At 41.4% G+C, this 25642-nt stretch overlaps 2 protein-coding genes across 2 annotated transcripts in view; both read left to right on the top strand.

The window, feature by feature from the left end:
• LOC101603686 (chitinase-like protein 3) overlaps positions 1 to 24615 on the top strand; it is a 71250-nt gene extending 46635 nt beyond the window's left edge. The window contains exons 11-12 of the mRNA XM_045137986.1: positions 24095 to 24211; positions 24479 to 24615. Coding sequence (XP_044993921.1) covers positions 24095 to 24211; positions 24479 to 24615 — 254 coding nt within the window. The remainder of the gene's footprint in view (positions 1 to 24094; positions 24212 to 24478) is intronic.
• On the top strand, positions 10247 to 23462 carry LOC123456055 (acidic mammalian chitinase-like). The gene is made up of 11 exons (XM_045138666.1): positions 10247 to 10280; positions 11554 to 11583; positions 13027 to 13225; positions 15208 to 15264; positions 16206 to 16371; positions 19941 to 20065; positions 20235 to 20358; positions 20621 to 20806; positions 22227 to 22346; positions 22427 to 22568; positions 23407 to 23462. The coding sequence occupies exons 1-11, from the start codon at positions 10256 to 10258 to the stop codon at positions 23460 to 23462; spliced, it is 1230 nt and encodes a 409-aa protein (XP_044994601.1). The 5' UTR covers positions 10247 to 10255.
• Positions 24616 to 25642: the final 1027 nt, after the last annotated feature.

The following is a 25642-nucleotide window of genomic DNA, read 5'->3' as shown; positions in this document are numbered from 1 at the left end:
GGTACCCCCAATTAAATTCACTGTTTCAGTAAGCTCTAGTAGAATAGAATTGTCTCTTTGGTCTGTCACTGGTACTTTATCAGCAATGAACAGATGTTTGTTCAGGTCTCTTCAGGAAAAGTTGTCAAATGTCTACACCTATAGGAGTTTGATGGAGTGGCCTTATCCTGGGATAAGGCAGTCCTGCACAGGACGGGCACGTCTTCAGTGTTCTGAGGCAGGTGGTCTGACTCCTAAGTCCTTCTCACCAGAAATTGAAAATCACAGGGACCACATAGAACATCTAGGTTCCTACAAGCTCGGTTGCAGACGAAATATCTGCTGATCCTATTCCAGTGAGGATATTGAAGAATTTGTGATGTGAAAAAAAATTAATTTGAAATTATCAAAATCTACCTAAAGTCGATATTCTTGTACTTTATCTTCTTATTAAGGAAATGTGTGCAGCTTTATATTAGGAAGCCAAGGATATTTACAATTTTGTGTATTTTTTTTTTTTTTTTTGTAGTTTGGGAGATGGAACTCAAGACCTCAAACATGTTAGGATATCGCTATACCACTGAGCTACAGCCTAGACCTCAGCCTTTTTGCTCTTAAAAGACACCATAATTTGTATTTGTAACTAAAATAGATGGACATTTAAAGTATTTGCTCACTTTTAATATTTATTTATTTAAGAGAGAGGGAGAGAGAATAAGAATAAATGGGTATGCCAGAGACTCTTGTCTCTGCAAATGAACTCCAGATGCATGCATCGCTTTGTGCATCTGACTTTATTTTCATGAGTACTAGAGAATTGAATCTGAGCTCTTAGGCTTTGCAGGTAAGTGCTTTTAACCACTGAGCCATCTTTGTAGCTTTCGTTCATATTTTGAAATGATGGTTGATATTAGAAAATAAGGTGCTCAGTTGGACATGGTGGTGCACGCCTTTATCCAAGCACTTGAGAGGCAGAAGTCAGAGGATCACCAAGAGTTCAAGGCCAGCCTAAGTCTATGTAGTGAATTTCAGGTCAGCCTGGGCTACAGTGAGACAATACCTCAAAAAAAAAAAAAAATAAGAGACAAAAAGAAAGTAAAGTGTTCACAGGGAGCAGGAAGACTACAGGGGAAGTGCTCATTGGGAGAAGAATCTGCTTTTCTTTTTCAGAAGGCAGAGAGAGTGGAGGAGGTAAATCACCCCTTGCACAGCAGCCAGGACCCAGGGAAAAACAGAGGAACTGGAGAGATGAGCAAGAGTGCTGCTTCCACGGCGAGCCTGACAACCTGCGTGAGGGTGATGGAAACAGACACGGAGGATACTCAAAATGTATCAAAGCAGAAATCCAGAAGCTGCTAAGAGTGCAACGCTAAAGTAGACTTAAAGCACGCCTACCATGGCTCAGGGAACTTTGCAGAAGAGAAAGGTTATAAGAGCTGCACAGGTGGAGGGAATGTCCAGGGGCACTGCCAGCCCCCAGAAATGACTGACTGCTGCTCTCACAAGCCATAACCCCCAAGTCCATGGTGAATACCAGCAATCCCATGAAGGAGGGGCCTCAGTGGAACGCTGGCAGGGAGGAGGGAACTGATGGCACCAGCGCATGATGTGTCCATACAAAGTTCCTAAAGAAGAAGGAGAAAGAAAAGAAGTTAGGGGCTGGAGGGATGGCTTAGTGGATAAGGTACTTGCCTGAGAAACCTAAGGACCCAAGTTCAATTCTCCAGTTTCCACATAAGTCAGATGCATAAGGTGGCACATGTGTCTGGAGTTCATTTGCAATGGCTATAAGCCCTGGCAGCTCCCTCTCTCCCTCTCTACCTGCTTCTCTCTCTCTCTCACTCTTTTCCTCTCTCAAATAAATTAAAAATATTTTTGAAAAAGAAAGTAGCATGTGTTTTCACTATTACTTTGGTGAAACTAATAATTGAAGTTTCAAATTTTATTAATTAGTAGGCACCTACAAATAATCATGATTGGAGCTAGGGAAATGGCTCATTGGTAAAGCACTTGCTATGCATTTGTGAGGACCTGAGTTCAGACCCAGCATCCACATAAATGCTGGAATGTGCAGCCCACTGTAACCAGCACTATGGAGGCAGAGGCAGACATTCCCAGAGCAAACTGGCTAGTTAATTATCCAAATGTGCAAGCTGTAGCTTCAAGTGAGAGACCTGTCTTAGTAACCAAAGGGAAGAACAGTCAAGAAAAACACCCGCATCAACATTGGGCCTCCACACATTTATGCACATGTGCACCCTCACACGTGAGTATCACACACAAGAATGTGTCTTTGATACAATTAATGGATGGTCTGATGGCAGAGTAGTGTGCGTCATTATCATCACATTAATAAGTGTCCTCTTCTATGTGGAGACCAGGGGAGGGTGTTATACTCGTTCCTTAGTCTGGTTTGTTTGATAAATTCTCAGGCTTGGTTTTCTTCATATCATTTTTTAAAGATTTATTTTTAATTTATTTATTAGAAACAGACACACAGAGAGAGAAATAGAGAGTGAGTGAGAATGGGCACACCAAGGCCTCTAGCCATTGCAAACAAACTCCAGATGCGTGTACCGCCATGTGCATCTGGCTTACATAGGACCTGGAGAACTAAGCCTGGGTCCTTAGGCTTCACAGACAAGCACCTTAACTGCTAAGCCATATCTCCAGTCCATCTTCACATCATTTGAATTTGCTCATAAAATTTGAAAAGCAGAGCGGTGAACAGTTGTTATTCAGGATCCCAATGCTGTGGCCTCTTCTCTGTTGTGAACCCAAACCTCTGCCGTCATTCAGGCATCTTTTCTCATCATGGGGAAAATTAAATACTCCCTCTCTGCCTATTACATAATCTTGAGGATAGAAAGGTATTGATAAATGATTCTCACCTAGATTATGGCCCAAGTATGAGTATCCATAAGTTTCTTGCCTAGGTAGTAAGGAAACTCTTGAAAATCAGTGTAGCAACCGCAGCCCCCACATCAAGTCAGATGCACAATGTGGCACACACATCTGGAGTTCATTCACAGTGGTATGGATTCCTGGCATGCTCATTCTTCTGACTCTCTCTATATATTTCAAATAAATAAATACATAAATAAAATATTTTAAAAATATTTTAGATATATCTGCAGGCAAACTGATACAGGAATAAGCTAAAGATGTGAGCAGTTAAACCATGAATGCAGGGATGGCTCAACATACGCAAATTAATAAATGTAATGCACTATCTAAATGGACTGAGGGACAGAAATCACATGATTATCTCATTAGATGCAGAAAAAAACATTTGACAAAATCCAACATCCCTTCATGATAAAAGTTTTACAGAGTCAGGCATAGTGGCACACACCTTTAATCCCAGCACTTGGAAGGCAGAGGTAGGAGGACCACCATAAGTTTGAGGTCACCCTGATACAACATAGTGAATTCCAGGTTAGCCTGGGCTAGAGTGAGATCCTACCTCAAAAATAAATAAATAGCCGGGCGTGGTGGCGCATGCCTTTAATCCCAGCACTCGGGAGGCAGAGGTAGGAGGATCACCGTGAGTTCGAGGCCACCCTGAAACTATGTAGTGAATTCCAGGTCAGCCTGGGCTAGAGTGAGACCCTACCTTGAAAAACCAAAAAAAAAAAATAATAATAATAATAAAAATAAATAAATAAAATTAAAAAATAAAATTAAAAAGTCCTACAGAAACTGGAAATAGAAGGAACATATCTCAACATAATAAAGGACATGTATGACAAACCTACAGCCAGTATAATACTGAATAAAGAAAAACCTGAAGCTTTGCCACTCATATTCAGGAATAAGACAATAGTATCTACTGTTCCCACTTTTATTTAATATAGTACAGGAAGTCTTAGCCATAGCAATAAGGCAAGAGACACTCATAAAAGGGATACAAATTGGAAAGGAAGAGATCAAATTATTATTTTCAGATGATTGATTCTATACATAAAGGACCACCAAACTGTTAGAGATGATAAACACTTATAGCAATGTATCAGGATATAAAATAAACACACAGAAATCAGTAGCCTTCCTATATGCTAACAACAAAATGTGCTGAAGATTAAACCAGAGAATCATTCCCATTCACAATTGCATCCAAAAAAAAAAAAAAAAAAAAAAACAGTAGTTTGGAATAAACCTAACGAATGACATGAAGGATCTCTACAATGAAAACTATAAAACACTCAAGACAGAAATCACAGAAGGCACTAGGAAATAGAAAGACACCCATGTTCTTGGATTGGAAGAATCAATATTGTGAAAATGTCAAGCGTACCAAAAGCAATCTACATATTTGATGTAATCTCCATCAAAATTTCAATGGCATTCTTCACAGAAATAGAGAAAACAATCTTAAAATTCATCTGGAAGCCAAAAATACCCTTGAATATCGAAAACAATTTTGAGAAACAAAAGATGACTGGTGGTATCACCATACCTGATTTTAACCTATATTATAGAGCCATAGTAACAGCATGGTACTGGCACAAAAACTGACACGTAGATCAATGGAATAGAACAGAGGACCCAGATGTAAGTCTAGACAGCTACAGCCACCTGATCTTCAACAAAAATGACAAAAATACTCATTGGAGAAAAGACAGCCTCTTCAACAAATGGTCCTGGGAAAAATGGATACGTATCTGTAGAAGGATGAAAACAGATCCTAATCTCCCTCTATGCACAAGAATTAAGTCCAATTGGATCAAAGACCTTAATATCAGAGCCAAAACTCTGAAAATGCTAGAGGAGAACATAGGGAAATCCTTCAACATATTGGCATAGGCAACAACTTTCTGAATATAACCCAGTTGCTCAGGAAACAAAGACACTAATCAACCACTGGGACCTCATAAAATTACAAAGCTTTTGTACAACAAAGGACAATGTGAATAGAGCAAAGAGGCAACCTACTGTATGGGAGAAAATCTTTGCTAGCTATATATTAGACAGAGGATTAACATCCAGGATATACAAAGAACTCAAAAAGCTAAATAATAAGAAATCAAACAACCCAGTTAAAAATGGGCTATGGAACTAGAGAGTTGTCAAAAGAACAAATACAGATGGTATATAAACAACTGACAAAAAGTTCTCCATCCTTAGACATCAGGGAAATGTAAATGAAAACTAGTTGGAGATACCATATCCCTCCTGTAGAATGGCTACCATCAAGAAAACAAATGACAATAAATGCTGGTGAGGATGTGGAAAAACAGGAACCCTTCTACACTGTTGGTGGTAATGCAATCTGGTCCAGCCATTGTGGAAATCAGCATGGAGGTTCCTGAGACACCTAGCCATACCTCTCCTAGGCATATATCCTAAGGACTCATCTCACTACTTACGAGATATTTGCTCAGCCATGTTTATTGCCTCTCTATTCACAAGAGCTAGGAAATGGAACCAGCCTAGATGTCCCTCAACTGATGAGTGGATAATAAAGATGTGGCACATTTACACAATGGAATTCTACTCAGAAGTAAAAGAAAAATGAAATTATGAAATTTGCAGGGAAGTTAAATGGATCTAGAAAGGATTAAACTTAGTGAAGTAACCCAGGCCCAGAAAGACAACTGTCACATGTTCTCTCTCATATGTGAATCTTAGCTACAAATGTTTGGACTTCTATGTGAGTTTGAATACAACTCAGTAGCAGAGGCCAGTAAGCTAGAAAGAGGATATAAAGGGGATAGAAAGGGAGGGAGGGAGGGAAGGAGGAGTAACTTAAAATGATGGTATTGTATATATGTAAGTAGAAGAATAGATTAATAGGGGTGAAAAGGCCTAAGTGAGGTCAGGGGAAGAGACTGAGTAAAGGAAAGGTGGGAGAGGACTAATCAAAATATAACAGAGTATGAATAAGTCATATGAAACCTACTTTTTTTGACATTGGTACACCCAGAAGCCATAGATTATTAGTAGAACAATTTCAGTGCCAGGGATGGGATATCTTCCAGTGAGTGAGTTGTTGGTCAAGGATGTCTCTGATACTCCACAAAACATAACGGGTCATTGCCAAGGCTCTTAGTTTCCCAACAGGAATAAGTGATAAGACCCTGTAGCTGAAGATTCCACACACTTGGGCTGCAAGGTCACTGAGAAACCTGAAATTCTCTTCCATGTAGACCAGATGACAGAAATCTGTGAAAAAGCTACACTGCATGCACTTCCATGGGAGTGAGAGTAATCATCAGTGGAGATACTCAATAGTGGACACTGCAAGCCTTAAATTTGGCCAGTCAGGCCAAATAAGCCAACAGGTGCAATAGTGGCAGGTATGTTATGGGTGAAACCAACTGCTCTCTAATTGGATTGGAGGCCCACTCCAAGGAAGGGAATACAGGCCTGATACTGAAAACTTAAGACAGGGGTAGTCATGAGCCCTAAGGGTATAACACGTCTGCTGCCATCTGGCTAAATGTATATACTATGCTCACCAAGCTGTCTGTAAACACTTCTCTTAATGTTCACACCCATATATTTATGCTACTCTCACTGTTAGTTAGAGACGTTTCTCTTTTCAGATGGTGGTGATCTTGGGATGACTCAGAAGGCACCATAATTCTGAGAAGAAGTGACAGAGGAGGGCTCAACACTGAAACATCTCTATCACACCTTCCAAGACTCAGGGACCATTGCAGAAGAAGTGACAGGAAGAATGAAAGAACCAAAGGAAGGGTAGGACTGCTTACAACGTGCTCCTTCAGATACAACATGACCTGGATATCCATGACCTCACAGTGCCTGACACTACCTACACAAGACCACCATAATAGGAGGAAAAGATCATGATATCAAAATAAAAGAAAGACTGATTGAGAGGGGGATTGTGATGGAGAGTGGAGTTGCAAAGGGGAAAGTTGGGGGAGGGAATTACCATGATGTATTGTCTATAATTATGGAAGTTGTCAATAAAAAACTTTTTTAAATGTCATTAAAAAAAGACGTGAGCAGTTAAAATTGTCAATCACATTAGCAACCTGAGAAACATAACATAACACATACTTTGAAGTCTGATGACACCAAGTTTTTGTAAGTGGTGGAATAGTAAGAATTCATAGACAATTTCTATTAGTAGCATAAATTGATGTGAGTACTTTGAAAATAATCTAGCAAAAAATACATTTTAATAAGCATATGCTGCTTCATCTAGGCCTCAAACTTGCTGTGTGACCCAGGTAGAGTTCTAAGTGACAATGCTACAACTTCAGCATCCTGAGTAGGGGATTAGAGGCATATGCTACCAGACAGAGTGCTATTCTATAAGTCTCATTATAGAAATAATTTTTTCTAAAATCCAAGTACTCCTAAAGGAGGCAAACTTGATGGGGCCTCACCAAGAGTTCTTCAATGCAGACTCACCTGGAGCAGGTTTGATGGGAACTCTTAGAGGGGAGGAAGAGCCCGGTGTCATACAGGCACTAGGAAGGCAGTGGTGGAGAATCTGCTGCAGGTTTGAGGCCAGCCTGCTCTATACAACAAGGTCAGTTCCAAGACAGTGGGGCTACATAGGTGAAAGACCCTGTCTTAAAACAAACAAATTGGGCTGGAGAGATTGCTTAGGGGCTAAGGTGCTTACCTGAGAAGCCTAAGAACCCAGTTTCAACTCCCCAGATCACACGTAAGCCAGATGCACAAGGTGACACAAGCTCAAGGTCATGCATGCAAATGCATCTGGTGTTTGATTGTAGTGGCTGGAGGCCCTGGTGCACCAATTCTGTCTCCCACATGCACATGTGTGCTCTTTCTGTCTCTGTCATAAAAAAATAGAAAATAAAATAAATAGCAGAAAAGTAGGAGCTATTGAGAAGTGATTTTTTTATACAAGTCAGAACATATAGTTAGCATTATCAATTTCAAATTCAGTAGAAAGTAAACATAAAAAATAATTAGAAGCCAGGCGTGGTGGTGCATGCCTCTAATCCCAGCACATGGGAGGCAGAGATAGAGGGATCTCCTTAAGTTCAAAGCCACCCTGAGACTACATAGGGAATTCCAGGTCAGCCTGAGCTAGAGTGAGACCCTACCTCAAAAAACAACAACAACAAAAAAGTAACTACAGCTCATGGTGTTGACTGGGATAAATCCAGAGCTAGTTTTGGCCATGTTCATTTTACATATGCTAGACTTTCAAATGACATAAGTCTGGGTCTTTGCCCCAACCTTATGCTCCTGGCTACATAAGAAATGTGTCTACTAGCTTGACCAGGACCACAAACTCACCTACATACAGTAAGGAGGCAATGCAGTGTAGACTTTTAGAAGATTTCTGTTCTGGAAACAGCTAGTATTAAATGCATGGGATCCTGGATCTGTTGCTTAGTAGTTAGTAAGACAACAATATTATATCTGAAATATTGTTATAATATTAGCAAGGTGCTTTATAAGGGGAAGGAGATAATTAAGTAGAGACTGTTGATTGACATTCTATTTCTTAGTCACTTAGCTTTCCATCCACATTCTTTAAAAATTTCATTTTCAGATGAGATCTGTTAGAAATGTAAATGCATGCACCTGTCCTTGCCTAATGAAGGGTCCAGTTCTACACAACAACGGTATTTCCCCAAGAATCTTCATTCTTCTATGGAATTATTCAGGGGTGCTGATAAATTTCAATTTTATGGAGCTGGATTGATAGCTCAGCAGTTAAAGATCTTGCTTGGAGTTTATTTATTCTAGATTCCTCATGCCCTTCTTTGCTCTGAAAAGGGCTTGAGTTATGTCAAATCAGAGCAAGTTCTATGATATTTTGATTCTGTGAGCTTTCCCCATGTCTTTCAAATACATTTATTTATGCTTCTTGGGGTTATTTTTTGATCACTTTCAAAATTAGGCCTATGGGACATATACTAAGTGCAATCTGTGATCCACAGTATGTGCCTGTAGTATTTGTTGATACTACTTTAACAAATGCAATCTGTAGTGTGAGTGGGATCAAACACTTAAAACCTAGTCAGTATAGAATGAATAGAATCACTTTAATTTTCAGATGTAAAACATTGGAGAAATGTCTCTTGACTCACAATAACTTTGGTAAGGTGCCAGAATCCTTTGATGAACACTCTTTTGTCTGCCAAGTGAGATCTTCATATTGTCACAGGTCAATATCACAGAATAGCACAGACAATATGTGCTGAAGAACAAAGGGAAATAAGAGGAAAGGGATGGAGGACATCATTGAAATGTAAAGAAATTATTTGTGCTGGGTGTGGTGGCGCATGCCTTTAATCCCAGCACTTGGGAGGTAGAGGTAGAAGGATCACCATGAGCTTGAGACCATCCTGAGACTACATAGTGAATTCCAGGTCGGCCAGAGCTAGAGTGAGACCCTACCTTGAAAAAACAAAAAACAAGAAATGATTTGGTCTGGATTTGGAAGAAGTATGAAGACAGACAGTGAGGGGTGGATGGGTTCACAGCTTCTGGCAATACACAAAGTAAATATATAGAACATTTTGACTGAAATAGCAATGAATTGTAAGATAATGGTAGTGAATGGTGTTTGGAACTGGCTGGAATTAATTTTAAACACATATTATAGACATGGTTAAGTGGCCAGAATTCCTAGAAATATAAACATCTTAATATTATCATAATATATATTTACAAAATCCTTTGAACACCTCCTGTATACTAGTGTGCACTATGGAAGACTAGAGAGCTCCTGAGAACTGAGATTAATACAGTCTTAGTAAAATTATCTTATGGTCATAACTTAATATCATTCTAAGGAAATCATGTGGGCAGAATGTTGAGAAACTGGTTTCTAAAGAGGGAAAGACCTTCAGACACTGGCTGTATGAATTACATGTGGATATTTCCGGGATTAAAAACAGTTTAGAAAAACCCAATAATTTCTGAGAGGTTTTACTTTTACTTTCTAGTCAAAGCATGCTTTGTTGACAGACAGAAAATATCCATGAAATAAAGCCCAATTATAGACTCTGCATAGGTGCTTGTCTACTTAGGAACTGCCAAATATATATATATATATAAAGTAGATGGCTCTCCCAGTTGCAATGGTCAGCATCCTCCTACTTCTAAGACATAATATTATTTTGTACATACTGGGAAGGTGTCCACTGTGGTGATAAGAGCCAAGTCTGTAGGGGAGGAGAGCTGTTGATTACTGAATATCAATATACACATCCTGGTAAACACTTTCTATTTAGAAATTCTTGTGAAAACCAGGGGCAAAAACAGTATAAAAACCCAATGGAAGGGATTGATGAGAGAAATACTGAAGGCAAGCATGGCCAAGCTCCTTCTCGTCACGGGTGAGTTGTAATCATAGTGCCCTAGTCTTACTTGGATTCTTTTCTTCTCAGCATTTGACAGGCAGGACGCAGTGGTCTCAATATGTCTCTATGGCTTTCCATCCTTCCTTCACTGTTTCACATTCTCTCTTATCATACCAGCCACTTTCTTCCTCTCCTAACTTCATGGGTTATAATCATACTTCTGCCTTAATTAATTTCACAACAAGCAAAAGAGAGAGAGAGAACCTTTTCAAATGAAGTGTGGATCTCAATTTGTAAAATTATCACAGCATAAGTGATATGGTTGGTTGGCCTAATGGTGGTTCAAGCTTATTATCCAAGCCTTCTAGTGGTTAAGGCCATAGGATCTGTAGCTCAAGGCCAGTCTGGGCTATATATATAGTGAGACCTTGTGTCAAAAGAGAGAAAGAAAGAAAGAGAGAGAGAGAGAGGAAGGAAGGAAGGAAGGAAGGAAGAAAGGAAGGAAGAAAGAAAAAAAGAAAGAAAGAAAGAAAGAAAGAAAGAAAGAAAGAAAGAAAGAAAGAAAGAAAGAAAGAAAGAAAGGGCAAGCAGGCAAGCTTTGATGAATCTAAGGAAAGCTATCTGAAGGCTCATCATTGTTCCTGTGGTAAGGACTCTTCCAAGATGCTCTTCCTCCTTAAGGCCCAGGGAGATACTCAATTAAATTTTTTTTTCTTTTTATTTATTTAAGAGTGACAGAGAGCGGGGGGGGGGGGGGAGAATGGGCACACCAGGGCCTCCAGCCACTACAAACAAACTCCAGACACGTGCGCCCCCTTGTGCATCTGGGTAAAGTGGGTCCTGGGGAATCTAGCCTCGAACTGAGGTCCTTAGGCTTCACAGGCAAGTGCTTAACCACTAAGCCATCATTCCAGCCCAAGATACTCAATTCTTTGTTTGGAGGACATCTTGTCTGTTGGAAGGCTGAGTTCATCCCAGCTCTGAGAAATTAGGCACATCTGAATGGTTGGTTACTTAGTAGTGCAAATTGCAGTAATTTCAGTTGGCACCATTTCCATAGATTGTAGAATTCACATACGATAATAGTTGCGACAGGGAAGTACAGAAGGAAGGCCACAGACATTTGTAACTAGTGTGTTGTAACTAGTCAGCTGATGGGTGTGTTCGTTGAAATACGGCGAAGTTTCACTTGGACAATAACATTCTGTGGCAAGCAAGGGAACCCCCACTACTGCCTCAGAGTTACATCCTAGTCAGTTAGATCCACACATAGCCGTCTGTTGTAAGTGTTTGTTCTCTCCCTTTCTAGGTCTGACCCTTCTGTTGAGTTCTCAGCCAGGTAAGTCATTCACTCCATGTTCTCCTGTTAACAAATTCTTTTCCTGGCCTGGAGAGATGGCTTAGTGGTTAAGGTACTTGCCAGCAAAACCAAAGGACCCCCTCGTATGCACATTATCCTAGATGCACAAGGTAGTGCATGTGCCTGGGGTTTGTTTGCACTGGCTGGAAGCTCTGGTGTACCCATTCTCTTTTTTGAAAAAAAAAAAAAATTGTAATAAACTTCAAATTCCCAGGAATTAATCATAATGCAACTGTTTGTTTAGTGCTCTTGACTTTAAAATCGTATTCCAGCCATACATGGTGGCACACACCTTTAATCCCAGCACTCAGGAGGCAGAGGTAGGGGTTTTGCCATGAGTTTGAGGCCACCCTGAGACTACAACAGTGAATTCCAAGTCAGCCTGGGCTAGAGTGAGACCCTACCTCAAAAAAACAAAAACAAGTCATATTCTAATATTTCATTCTTTGGACACATTTATCCAGAGATTAACCATAGTAAAGAAAGAGATGTGCTGGCTTGGATGGATGGGGTAGTAGGAGCTTCAGTTCAAGGCCAACCTGGACTACAGTATCAAAAACAGAATTCAGGGGCTGGTGAGATGGCTCAGCAGTTAAGGCATTTGCCTGCAAAGCCAAAGGACCCAGGTTCATTTCCCCAGTAACCACATAAGCCAGATGTACAAAGTGGTACATGCATCTGGAATTTGTCTATAGTGGTTAGAGGCCCTGGCATGCCCATTTTCTCTATCTTGTCTCTTTCTCTTTCAAATAAACAAATAAAATAAAATCATCTATATATATATATATATATATATATATATATATATATATATATATATATGGGGTTTTTTTTGAAGTAGGGTCTCACTCTGGCCCAGGCTGACCTGGAATTCACTATGTAGTCTCAGGGTGGCCTTGAACTCACGATGATCCTCCTACCTCTGCCTCCTGAGTGCTGGGATTAAAGGTGTGCGCCACCACACCCATCATGAAATATATATTTTTTAATCTATTTAAGAAAAAGACAAAATTATTTGTTGAGGCCAAAAGAGGCATCAGGACGCTCATATCTAGAGTGCCAGGACTATTGGCTTGAACCACCATCGGGTCCAACTGTCACTGTTATCAGCAATAGGTTATATCTCGATAGCTTAGAGTTATAAACTGGCAACCAGTGGGCTCCTCTGGACTACTGGGCATCTTTCTTAAAATATACCTAAGGCTATCCAAGAGCCTAACATAAATCAATGCATGTTAAAAAACAACCAACTGCAAGTCTGTGACTGGTTCCCGACTTGGAATTTCTGATCTCATCTACAACACCTCCACCTTGAGGCACAGGTTAAAAAAAAAAAAAAAAAAACCCAAGGCAGGGTCCAAATTTGTCAGCACAGCTTAGTGGCAGCTACATCAGGCCATTGTTTATTCCTAATCGCCATAGGTACTGCCTACAAGCTGATGTGCTTCTTCAACAAAGAGGCCCAGGACCGGCCAGAACTGGGGCTTGTCAAGTTAGAGGACATAGACGCCGGACTGTGCACTCACCTGATCTACGCATATGCTGGAATGAAGTACAATAAGATTATTGCGACAAGGAGGGATGTGGCTAACTTCAAAGCTTTAAATAAACTGAAAGCTAGGTAAGAAAAGAGAGAAATATCTATTTGGTATCTTTTGGATCAATAGTTTCCACACATCAAAGTGTCTTAAAACATAGCTCAAAATCAATTAACTTGTGGTGAGAAACCAGCCAATGCCTTTAATTAAAATTTTTTTTTTTACCTCCGGTATCGTATCTTTTTATAGGTAGAAATTTTGTCTGAATATATCATGCGTTGGTGTCAGCATTTCCCTCCTCCCTCCCCAACTCCACTTGGGGCTCTCCTCATTGAGACTGCTGGTATTCACCATGACTTGTGGGTTATGAGTCATGATTTTCATTTTTTTTAATGTATTTTTTTAAATTATTTATTTATTTATTTGAGAGCGATAGACACAGAGAGAAAGACAGAGGGAGAGAGAGAGAATGGGCGCGCCAGGGCTTCCAGCCTCTGCAAACGAACTCCAGACGTGTGCGCCCCCTTGTGCATCTGGTTAATGTGGGACCTGGGGAAGCGAGCCTCGAACCAGGGTCCTTAGGCTTCACAGGCAAGCGCTTAACCACTAAGCCATCTCTCCAGCCCATGATTTTCATTTTTAATAGAGCTCTTGGTATAGAAACACAACCAAGCCTGATCTCTAGTAATTAACAGATTCCTTCAGTTCAGTCATACATGAAAGACTTCAGGTGATTGCCGTCATCAGTAACGGCACTGTTACGCATGCAGCCAGAGGGACCTGAGCTATGATTCACAATAGGTAAACCCCTCTTCGAAGGATTTTTCTTTTTTTAATTTTATTTATTTATTTGAGAGAGAAAGAGAAAGAGACAGAAAGAGGGACAGAGAGAATGGGCACACCAGGGCCTCCAGCCACTGCAAACAAACTCCAGACACATGCGCCCCCTTGTGTATCTGGCTTATGTCGGTCCTAAGGAGTCAAACCGAGGTCCTTCGGCTTTGCAGGCAAATGCCTTAACAGCTAAGCCATCCCTCCAGCCCAGAAGGACTTTTCTTAGTGTGTGGCACATTAACTTTTCTTTAACATCAAAACTATATGGACCATTTGATAAATTGTCAGCCACTACTCTGGAATAACAGAATGAAGATCTCTGAGGGAGGGAAATTAAACCTGTGCTATCAGAACTTTGCACTTGTGTAAAGTGATGCTTTGCAACCACACCATTGCAGAGAATGTGTGTAGTTCCAAACCAGTTCATTTATATTAATTGGTATCAAACCTGAGAAAGGAATAATGCTCAAACAACATTTACCATTTTATCTAGTGGAAGATGAGCTGTTTGTATTTTTAAGTTATATGCACTAGTGTAGTCCTTAAAACAGAACAGTTTCATGACTCTGATGGCCCTACGTGGCCTTGACCTCATTTATGGAGATAACAACACAAAAGAATGTTTCTAAAGAAAATTTTCTGGGCTAGAGAGATGACTCAGTGGTTAAAGGCACTTGCTTGCAAAGTTTAATGGCCGGGGGTTTGATTCCCTAGTGACCTCAGAAAGCCGGATGCACACGGGCATGCGCATGTGGAGTTTGTTGTATTGCAGGAGGCCCTTGTGTACTCAGACACACTCTGATGGTTTGCCTCTCTCACTCTCTCTCTTTCTCTCTCAAATAAATAAAATTATATATAAAAAGAAAGTATTCATAGCTGGGTGTGGTGGCCCACGCCTTTAATTCCAGCACTTAGGAGGCAAAGATAGGAGGATCAGCATGAGTTTGAGGCCACCTGAGATTACACAGTTAATTCCAGGCTGGCCAGAGTGAGACACTACCTCAGAAAACCAAAATAAAAAACAAACAAACAAACAAAAAAAAAAACCAAGTATTCAGTAGTTGAGAAATGCTTTGTTTTGTTTTGTTTTTTGAGAAATAGTTTTGATAGTATATTGCTCTATATCAAGATAACAGTAATAAGTACAACCCATTGCCACAAACATTAGTGTTATTATCCATGGAGGGATCCATTGATTTTCCAATTTCTCTTCATTATCTTTGCTTGACAGGAACAGACAACTGAAAACGCTCCTGGCCATTGGAGGCAGGGACTTTGGAACTGCCCCGTAAGTCACTGCGGAGAACGCCTTGTTTATTTGCTATTGAAAACAAGTTAACTCAGTGTGATCTCTGTCACAGTGTCACACATGGTAGTAAGAATGTCCACAAAATGACTATGATCATTCAATAAACAATAATTCCAGAACTCCAATACTCAGTAGAGCACATTAGAAAAATGGTTGTGGCTTTTGTATATTTAAATTTAGGTGAAAATTCTGGGACTCCATCTCTGAGTTTCAGTTACTTGCTTCCAAACAGCCTCATCTTAAAAGTACTTCAACTGGGCTGGAGAGATGGCTTAGCAGTTAAGCACTTGCCTGTGAAGCCTAAGGACCCCGGTTCGAGGCTCAATTCTCCAGGACCCACGTTAGTCAGATACACAAGGGGACGCATGGATCTGGAGTTCGTTTGCAGTGGCTGGAAGCCCTGGCACACCCATTCTCTCCCTCTCCCCCCCCCCCTCTCTCCCTCTTTCTCTCTCTGTCACTCTCAAATAAATAAATAAAAATGAACAACAAAATAAACGTATTTCAATAGCAGAGCACTATGGATGGTCTAGCCCAGCTTGTCTGTTTTTCTTCTAAAGAAGAGAAATTAAGAGCCTACTTATAAACAAGAACAAGATTGAGTGTACATGAACTTGGGAGATACGGGAAGAGAGAACATGGTTGAACTAAGTCATTCAGGTACTTAAAACAAGGGCAAATTTGGAAGAAGTTACAATGAGAGTGATAAGATAAAGAGAATACTGAGATGCCATTGCCCACAATCGTAGTAATTACAAAAGGAGGCCAGGAGAAAACCAAAAGCATGTTTCAATATGGCTTAAGACTCCCAGGGAAAGGCTCTGAGACAGAAATTGAGATAGAAACATATTTCCTTTTCTTTTTATTTCAATATACTCAATCATGAAAATCTCACCCTGCCTTATGAGGGTTTCCTACAGTTTCAGTGTCATGGTCTCCACTCCTGAGAACCGCCGGATTTTCATTACATCAGCCATAAGATTTCTGCGCTTCTATGGATTAGATGGGCTGACTCTGGACTGGCAGTTTCCTGGCTCTCATGGGAGCCCTCCAAAGGACAAGCATCTCTTCACTGTCCTGGTGAAGGTGAGGAAGGAAGGAATAGTCATAGAATATTCAAACTATGTTATTTCTTTTTTAATTAATTTATTTTTTTTAATTAACCACTTCCATGATTGTAAACACTATCCCATGGTAATGCCCTTCCTCCCCCCACTTTCCCCTTTGAAACTCCACTCTCCATCATATCCCCTCCTCATCTCAATCAGTCTCTCTTTTATTTTGATGTCATCATATTTTCCACCTATTATGATAATCTTGTGTAGGTAGTGTCAGGCACTGTGAGGTCATGGATATCCAAGCCATTTTGTGTCTGGAGGAGCACGTTGTAAGGAGTCCTACTCTTCCTTTGGCTCTTACATTCTTTTTGCCACCTCTTCCACAATGGACCCTGAGCCTTGGAAGGTGTGATAGAGATATTTCAGTGCTGAGTACTCCTCTGTCACTTCTTCCCAGTACCCTAATTCCTTCTGAGTCATCCCAAGGTCAGTGCCATCTGAAAAGAGGAGGTTCTCTACCAAAAGTGAGAGTAGCATTAATATATGGATATGAACATTAAGAGAAGTGTTTACTGGGCAGTTTGATGACCATAGCATATACATTTAACCAGACAGCAGTAGATGTTATACCGCTAGGGCTCATGACCACCACTGTTGTAGGTTTTCAGTATTAGCGATATATTCCTTCCCATGGAGTGGGCCTCCAGTCCAATTAGAGAGCAGTTGGCTTCCAGCATGACAGACATGCCACTATTTCACCCATTGACTCATTTGGCCTGGTTGGCAAAATATAAGGCTTGCAGTGTCCACTGTTGAATATCTTCACTGCTGATTTCTCTCTCTCCCATGTAACTGCATGCAGAATGGCTCCTTCCAGCTTTCTGTCAGCTGGTCTGCATGGAGGAGGTTATCAGCTCAGTTCCAGAAGGATTTCTCAGTGGCCTTGCAGCCTAAGTATGTGGAGTCTTCAGCAATAGGATTGAACCATCTATTCCTGGTGGGAAACCAAGAGCCTTGGCAATGGCCTGTAATGTTTTGGGGACATCAGGGACCTCCCTGGCCAACAACTCACTGGAAGGTATCCCATCCCTGGCACTGAAAATTTTCTAGTAACAATCTATGTCTCCTGAGTGTTCCATTGTCCAAAAACATAGGTTTCCATATGAGTTATTTATATCATCTTAGATTTTTTTTCTTTTTTAAATATTTTTATTTATTTGCAAGGAGAAAGACAGAGAATGGGCACACCAGGGCCTCCAGCCACTGCAAACTAACTCCAGATGCTTGTACCACTGTGCATCTGGCTTTATGTGGGTACTGGCGATTCAGACTCTGGCCATTAGGCTTTGCAGGCAAGCTCCTTAAACACTGAGCAGCTCTCCAGCAACCCCCACCCTCTTTGTTTTAGAGGGTCTCCCTGTAGCATAGGTTGACCTGAAATTTGCTATGTACTTTCAAGCTGGCTTCAAACTCACAGCAATTCTCCTACCTAAGCCTCTCAAGTGCTGGGATTAAAGGCGTGCACTACCACACCAGGCTTTTTATGCTTCTTAAAGTCTCAGTTGTGTTATCCACATACATAGTTGAACTCATGAATTTTGGTCAATCAGGATCTTCAATGTAGAAATTATGTAATAACAATAAATGTCCAGGTAGTTTTTTTTCAATTTTTATTAACATTTTCCATGATTATAAAAAAATATCCCATGGTAATTCCCTCCCTCCCCCCCGACACTTTCCCCTTTGAAATTCCATTCTCCATCATATTACCTCCCCATCTCAATCATTGTACTTACATATATACAATATCAACCTATTAAGTACCCTCCTCCCTTCCTTTCTCTTCCCTTTATGTCTCCTTTTTAACTTACTGGCCTCTGCTACTAAGTATTTTCTTTCTCACACAGAAGCCCAATCATCTGTAGCTAGGATCTGCATCATCTTAGATTTTGATTAGCGCTTCCTCCACCTTTCCTTTACTCATTCTCTTCCCCTGACCTCACTTGGGCCTTTTCACCTCCATTAATCTATTCTTCTACTTACAAATATACAATACCATCCCATTAAGTAGCCCCTTCCCTTCATTTCTATTTCCTTTATAAACCCTTTCTACCTTACTGGCCTTTGCTACTGAGATTTATTCCTACTTACACAGAAGTCCAATCATCTATGGCTAGGCGAATGGTGTTATTTCTGAGGAGAGTGGGGGGGGGGGGGTAGAGGATAAAAGGAAGCATGACTTTAGAATTACAGGATCTTACCACAGCAAAGATCTTCAGATGATGTCAGGCAGTCACTCAGCAAGCTGTATGCCAGCACTCATCTCCCCGCTGCTTGAGAACCATAATTCACTTGATCTTCACATTTACTCTGATATAGGTGCCATTTATATAGTCTTCATTAAACTGATGATAACTAAGGTACAGAAAGGGTATAAGTAACTTGCAGAAAATCACACAGTGTCATAAGTAACTATGCTACCTGATGGCAGAGTGCATTGCCTGTAACAATGACATGAGGGCTGGAGAGATGGCTTAGCGGTTAAGCACTTGCCTGTGAAGCCTAAGGACCCCGGTTCGAGGCTCGGTTCCCCAGGTCCCACGTTAGCCAGATGCACAAGGGGGCGCACGTGTCTGGAGTTTGTTTGCAGAGGCTGGAAGCCCTGGCATGCCCATTCTCTCTCTCCCCCTCTATCTGTCTTTCTCTCTGTGTCTGTCGCTCTCAAATAAATAAATAAAAAAATAAAAATAAAAATAAAACAATGACATGAGACTGTCATTGCTACTGAGTATTATATGTACTGTGGCAGATAGGCTAAGATAAGAATAAGACAAAATTCCTTGATTTTAAAGAACCCACAATCTCAGGTGAAGATGGAAACATAACCAGTGAATTTTTTGTGGGGAATGTTTGAGGAAGGGTCCCACTCTAACCCAAGCTGACCTGTAAGTTACTATGTAGCTCTGCCTGGCCTTGATCTCATAGTGATCCTCCTACCTCAGCCTCCCAAGTGCTAGGAATAAAGGTATGCACCACCATCAATGCCCAGCCTGAAGCAAACTTTGATAAGTGCCATTATAAGGGTCTACAGGAACAAAAGCAAGCCAGCAAAGCGGGTATTTAACTTCGTGCTGTGGCAGAACCAGAAGAAGCCTCCTAGAGAAAGTAATGCTTGACCTCAAACTTGGAGAAATGATGGTGTTATCCAATTAAATGAGCATGAGTATGTCACCTTTGAAGACACACAGAATGTGCTGCTTGAGAAAGTGGATCAGTGCAGGGACTGCAGCAAGTGTTGCTTCCGAATGTAGAGATGCAGGTGAAGCTATGGTCAGTCATCTGGGTCCTGGATTCTGGTCATGACTGGCTATTGATGTTCTGTGGGACATTGTAGTAACACTAATTACTACACTCATAAATACCTATAGAGTTTACTAGTATCATCTACCTTGATGGCTGTATTGAGACATTGATATACAAATAAGATGAAGGATAAAGTTTTTGAAAAAGTAAGCTATTATAAAAAATGTACATATATGTTATTAAAGAGCTTAATTATGCTTCAGATATATTTTATTCTGCCTTATTATTCTGAAGGAAATGCATATAGCCTTTCATAAGGAGGCCCTTGACAATACCAAGCCCAGTCTGATGGTCACCACTACAGCATCTCCTAAAATTCCCACCATCCAGGCTGGCTACGAGATCGACCAGCTGTCTGAGTGAGTAATGCACCTTATTCTGGAATTTGTGCAGGACATAGGCAGAAAACACTTTTCCTTTGCCTGTCATGTTGCTTTCAGTCTATGTTTGTAGGCTTTGGAAAATATGTGCTGCAGAGGTATGGGAAATATTTCTCAGAAATTATGTTAAATCATTTCGGGTCCCTAGGTACCTGGACTACATCCTTGTTATGACCTATGATTTCCATTCCTACAATGATGGCAACACTGGAGAAAACAGTCCCCTCTACAAATTCCCAAATGACACTGGTGACAATGCCAACCTCAACATAGTAAGATACTAATATGTGCATGAAAGCAGGCAAGATATGGCATAAATCATATGGGGATTTAGGTGTAAAATAAGCACAAGTTCTGCAAATGCAGTCCTCTAAAATCACTAACTGTCTCTCATTAACTTTAGTATCATGAAAATGTTCGGGGAGAAATAGTAACTACTCCATGTTGTGGATATCATGCAATGTGGCCTGTTATGAGAGAGCGGTCACGGGCCATCGGGTGCCTGGGGAAGTAACTAACCTGCTCCCGTTGCAGAATGACAGCATGGCGTACTGGACGGCCAATGGGGCTGCAGCTGAGAAGCTCGTTGTTGGATTCCCAGCATATGGACAAACCTTCACGCTGAATGACTCTTCCCACACTGAAATTGGTGCTCCTGTCACAGGCAGTGGCCAACCAGGGCTCTACACAAGCCAACCTGGGATCTTGGCCTATTATGAGGTCAGTAGGTTGGCAGGACGGTGTCACGTAATTTCATGCCCAGAGCTGTGCAGTAGCCTTTGCGTTATAATCTGCTAACACTGGGTGATCATTCTGTATATTACCTGCCTGCTTGTATTAGTGTGCACTCCAAATGCTTAAGGTGTTTTGATAATATATTTCTCTACTTAATAAAAAAAATGCCACATGCCTTTAATCCCAGTACTAAGAAGGCAGAGGTAGGAGGATCACCAAGAGTTCAAGACCACCCTGAGACAAGATAGTGTGTTCCAGGTGAGCTTGAGCTAAAGTGACACCCTACCTTGAAAAACCAAAGGGGAAAAAAATAATGAAGAACATGTAATAACATACAATATCCCTTCAAGCAACAGATCACATTTTTTTTATATTTTTATTTTATTTATTTGACAGATACAGAAGGAAAGAGAGAGACAGAGAGAGAATGGGCATGCCACAGCTTCCAGCCCCTGCAAATGAACTCCAGACACATACACCCCCTTGGGCATCATGCTAACGTGGGTCCTGGGAAATCGAACCTGGGTTCTTTGGCTTTGCAGGCAAATGCCTTAATCACTAAGCCATCCTTCCAGCCCCAGATCACATTCTTTTTTTAAAAAATTATTTTTATTTATTTATTTGAGAGCGACAGACAGAGAGAGAAAGAAGCAGAGAGATAGAGAGGCGAGTGGGTGCGCCAGGGCTTCTAGCCACTGCAAATAAACTCCAGACGCGTGCACCCCCTTGTGCATCTGGCTAACGTGGGTCCTGGGGAATCAAGCCTTGAACCGGGGTCCTTAGGCTTCACAGGCAAGAGCTTAACCGCTAAACCATCTCTCCAGCCCCAGATCACATTCTTAATGTCACTGAGATTAACAGAGAAAGGATAAATACATACCTCATGTTACTACAGATTCCAAATATTTCCAGCACTAAAAATATAAACAAGATATGAACATTTGAAAAATACCTCAAGCTGGGTACAAAGGCTCAGTGGTAAAGCTCCTGCCGTTTATCCATAATCTCCACACAAAGTGGGAACAACTGACCAGAGTTCAAGTATGTGCCATGAAGACTTCTGTCAAAAGCAGTGCTTGTGCCTGGGGCCTCCGCACTCAGGAGCATCCATGGGTTGAAGCCAGTCTCGGCTGTAGACTTGTCCCAGTCTAAACGGCACCAAAACCACGGGCTGGGGTGTAGCTCTGTACTAGAGCTCTGAACTAAGGAAACCAAAGCCCTGAGTTTCATCCTCAATTAACAAGACAAAAATACCTCAATTTTCTTCACTACAAATAAAACCTATTAGAAAATTGAGTGAAACCTCACCAGAGATATGAAAAGAAAACAAAATAGTTAAGTATATGCTTTTTTCTTTGATGTGATTAATGTTTAAAGGTTTGGAATGTCTTGATTTTTTTTAAAGATTTGTATCCTTCTGGATCGTGGAGCCACTGAGGTCTGGAATGGCCCTCAGCAAGTGCCCTACGCCTATCAGGGCAACCAGTGGGTTGGCTATGACAATGACAAGAGTTTCAAGATCAAGGTAAGATCAGCCTCTTAGATGCACCCAGATCCCATCTTGAATCCAAGGAAATCAAATGACTCCAGTTGGTCCTTAAACAGGCTCAGTGGCTTGTGGAGAACAAATTTGGAGGTGCCATGGTCTGGTCCGTTGATCTGGATGATGTCCACAACAGTTTCTGCAATCTTGGCAAATTCTCCTTGATCTCCACCCTAAAGAAAGAACTCAGTGTGGACGGTCCAAGTAAGTGACACAGGGAATGCCCAGGGTATTGCTTATCTGTTCATAAGCTCAGACACCTTCGATCTGTGCACCCATAACTGCCTAGGGACTCTTCCTATTTCACCCCACTGCTCTTGTCCCAATGAGAGACAGCCAGTGACCTTCCATCCCTCCATTTACATGACAATAATTTTATGCTCTTATGAGAGAGCAGGCATACATGGGGACAGTTTTCAGGTGTGCTAAGTCTTTTGTTAAAAACAATTTATTGTTGGGCTAAGGAAATGGCTTATTGATTAAGGCACTTGCCTGTGAAGCCTAAGGACCCTGGTTTGATGCCCAAGGACCCACATAAGTGAGATACACAAAGGGGCACATGCATCTGGAGTTTGTTTGCAGTGGCTATAGGCCCTGGTGTGCCCATTCTCTCTCTCTATCTGCTTCTTTCTTTCTCTCTCGCTCTCTCTCATAAATAAACAATAAAATATTTTTAAATGTTTCATTATCTATTTATTTAAGAGAGAGAGAATGGGCGCACCATGGCCTGTAGCCCCTGTAAACTAACTCCAGATACATGTACCACCTTGTGCAGCTGGCTTATGTGGGACCTGGGGAATTGAACCTGGGTCTTTTGGCTTTGCAGGCAAATGTCTTAACCGCTAAGCCATCTCCTCAGCCCAGGTGTGTTAAGTCTTCATGGTGTGTAAGAGTCTACAGAAATTTGACTGACCTTTAGTAAGAAGTTCTACTTCTCAATGAAGCCCTTCAAAGTTTCACACACCCCATCATTTATATTTAATAGAAATATATTTAATAGGAATCCTTACCAGTGCTTTCATATCTCTACTCTCTAATTCAGGGAACTTATCAAGACTCAAGCTTGTTTCCAGGTTTTCTCTTAAAGTATATTTGTGAGCAGTTTTGTACACAAGGGGTGTGGCAGTAGATTTCTTTATGAGGTAGGATCTCACTCTAGCACAAGCTGACCTGGAACTCACAGCAATCCTCCAACCTCGGCCTCCTGAGTGCTGGGATTAAAGGTATGTGCCACTCAGTAGGTATTTCTTGATTCACTGAGATAGCAAAAGGAAGATGCTTTAAATCAAAATCCAGACTCACCAATTGTAATAATTTTTCTTAATTTCTGAGTATGATGCTGAAGAGGTGTCTGAACAGTTAAAGATGCTTCCTTGCAAAACCAGATTGCCTGGGTTCAATTCCCCAGTATCCAGGTAAAGCCAGATGCACAAACTAGTGCACGTTTCTAGTTTTGTTTGCAGTGGCAGTAGGCTCTGGTGTGCTCATTTTCATTCTACAAGTGTGTGTGTGTGTGTGTGTGTGTGTGTGTGTGTGTGTGTGTACACTTACAAATAAATAAGTAAAAATATTTTAATTCCTGGGTATAAGGTTATCTTTTTGTCTCACCTGTGGGCCTCTGCAGTTAGTTGTGTTACAAATCAGGCTGCCACACCCACAGTTCTCTTCACTTCTAGAAGCCCAGTGCCTCCTCAGACCCAACACTCTGCTCTTTGTGCCATATGTTTTAGGTTGCACACCTCCTGCTCCCGTCCTTAAGGAGGGAAGCGCACTCCATGGCAGTGAGCATGAAAGCAGGAACGAGAAGATCACCAGCTCTGGGATGCTGGATTCTGTGTCTCTACCCAGTAACAGATGACAGCTGCCTTCCTCCTCTGCCTGGGCGTCGCATACAGTAGAGCGCCCAGGAGGAGCTTGTCTTCTGCGAACACTGTCCCAGCTCTGCACAACCTTGGCCTGCCACCCTTCCCAGCGCCTGGAAGAGTCGCCTTCGCTTCTTCCTCACACTGTCCTACACTTCTGTAAAATTCTAAAATAAACTCAGCCGTCAAAAAGCATAAATGTGCTTTTATGTTTTTCTTTACTATTTAAAAATTTGGGCAAACCTTTTCTAGATGCAGAAATATCAGCTGTGCATGGGGTAGAGAAGAACAATAAACTGTGTGAGGAAGTGGTGGAACCAACTGTCCTATACCTCCTATCTGCCTGCGTGATGGCCGCGGCTGTGAGAAGGAAATGTCTGATTGCTTGACCCATAGTTCAGGATGAGGACTGATACCCGCTAGGTCTGTAGCCTTAGTGACCCTCTCGGGAAGGGGCCCTGCTGACTCCTGGAGGTGCAAGGGTGGGTCGCAGAGCAGCGTGCCTTGCTCAGGGGTGGACGTCCAGGACATGCTCCCTGAGCTACTCCGGTACCTCCAGGATTGGCAGCTGTGCAGAGAGCTCAGCATGGAGGGAAAGTGACTCCTCAGAGGCCAATGGAGGTCTCATGTGGTGTCTGCCCAGCATATGGGCTGACAGGATCCTTTTTCAGGACACTTCCGCTACCCTGGGACTCATATTGGTGTGCAGCATCTGCTGTCACCTCTATTCTTGCTTGTCTGGTGAACTGGCATTCATGTAACAGTCTGCTTTGTCCTCGTTTCCAAGGTTTGTTTTTAGCGAAATGCATATAAAATGTGCCATTTTTAGCCAGGCATGGGGTGCATGCCCTTAATCCCAGCACTTGGGAGGCAAAGGTAGGAGGAGCACTGTGAGCTTCAGGCCAGCCTGAGACCACTTAGTGAATTCTGGGTCAGCTTGGGCTAAAGAAAGATCCTACCTCAAAAAAAAAAAAAAAAAAAAAAAAAAAAAACCAAAGAAATGCCAATCTAAATATGCAGCTCATCTTGATAAGATGCATGCATAAATTTATTCAAGCACCATGACCTATTTCCATCTATTTTCATCTTATGGAATTCAAAGTCTATTCAAAAATAATAACTCCATTATTCATAATGCAGCCCCTGGCAACAATTCTATTTTCTGCTTCTGTGGTTTTGACTATATTACAAAACTCATATTGGTCAAACTATTCATTTATCAAAATATCTCAAGGGTCATCCATGTTGCCATATGTGTCCGCACACCCTTGTTAAAGCTATCGTGTATCTGTCTTGTGTGCTTCTTACACTGTTCCCACGTTTTATCTATTGTGATGAATGGTGCACTGAACATGGGTATGAAAGTATCTCTTTGTACTGGAGAGATGGCTTAGCGGTTAAGCATTTGCCTGCAAA

Source organism: Jaculus jaculus, chromosome 19, assembly GCF_020740685.1.
Source record: "Jaculus jaculus isolate mJacJac1 chromosome 19, mJacJac1.mat.Y.cur, whole genome shotgun sequence".
In the NCBI taxonomy this organism is placed as follows: Eukaryota; Metazoa; Chordata; class Mammalia; order Rodentia; family Dipodidae; genus Jaculus; species Jaculus jaculus.
This window is presented reverse-complemented; position numbering and strand designations above follow the sequence as displayed.

Bases quoted from the DNA above. Each gene is read 5' to 3' on its own strand.
- LOC123456055 (XM_045138666.1), top strand. From the start codon at position 10,256: ATGGCCAAGCTCCTTCTCGTCACGG. The intron at 22,347-22,426 runs GTAAGATCAGCC...GTCCTTAAACAG, and splicing joins ACAAGAGTTTCAAGATCAAG to GCTCAGTGGCTTGTGGAGAA. The intron at 22,569-23,406 runs GTAAGTGACACA...TCTCTAATTCAG, and splicing joins ACTCAGTGTGGACGGTCCAA to GGAACTTATCAAGACTCAAG.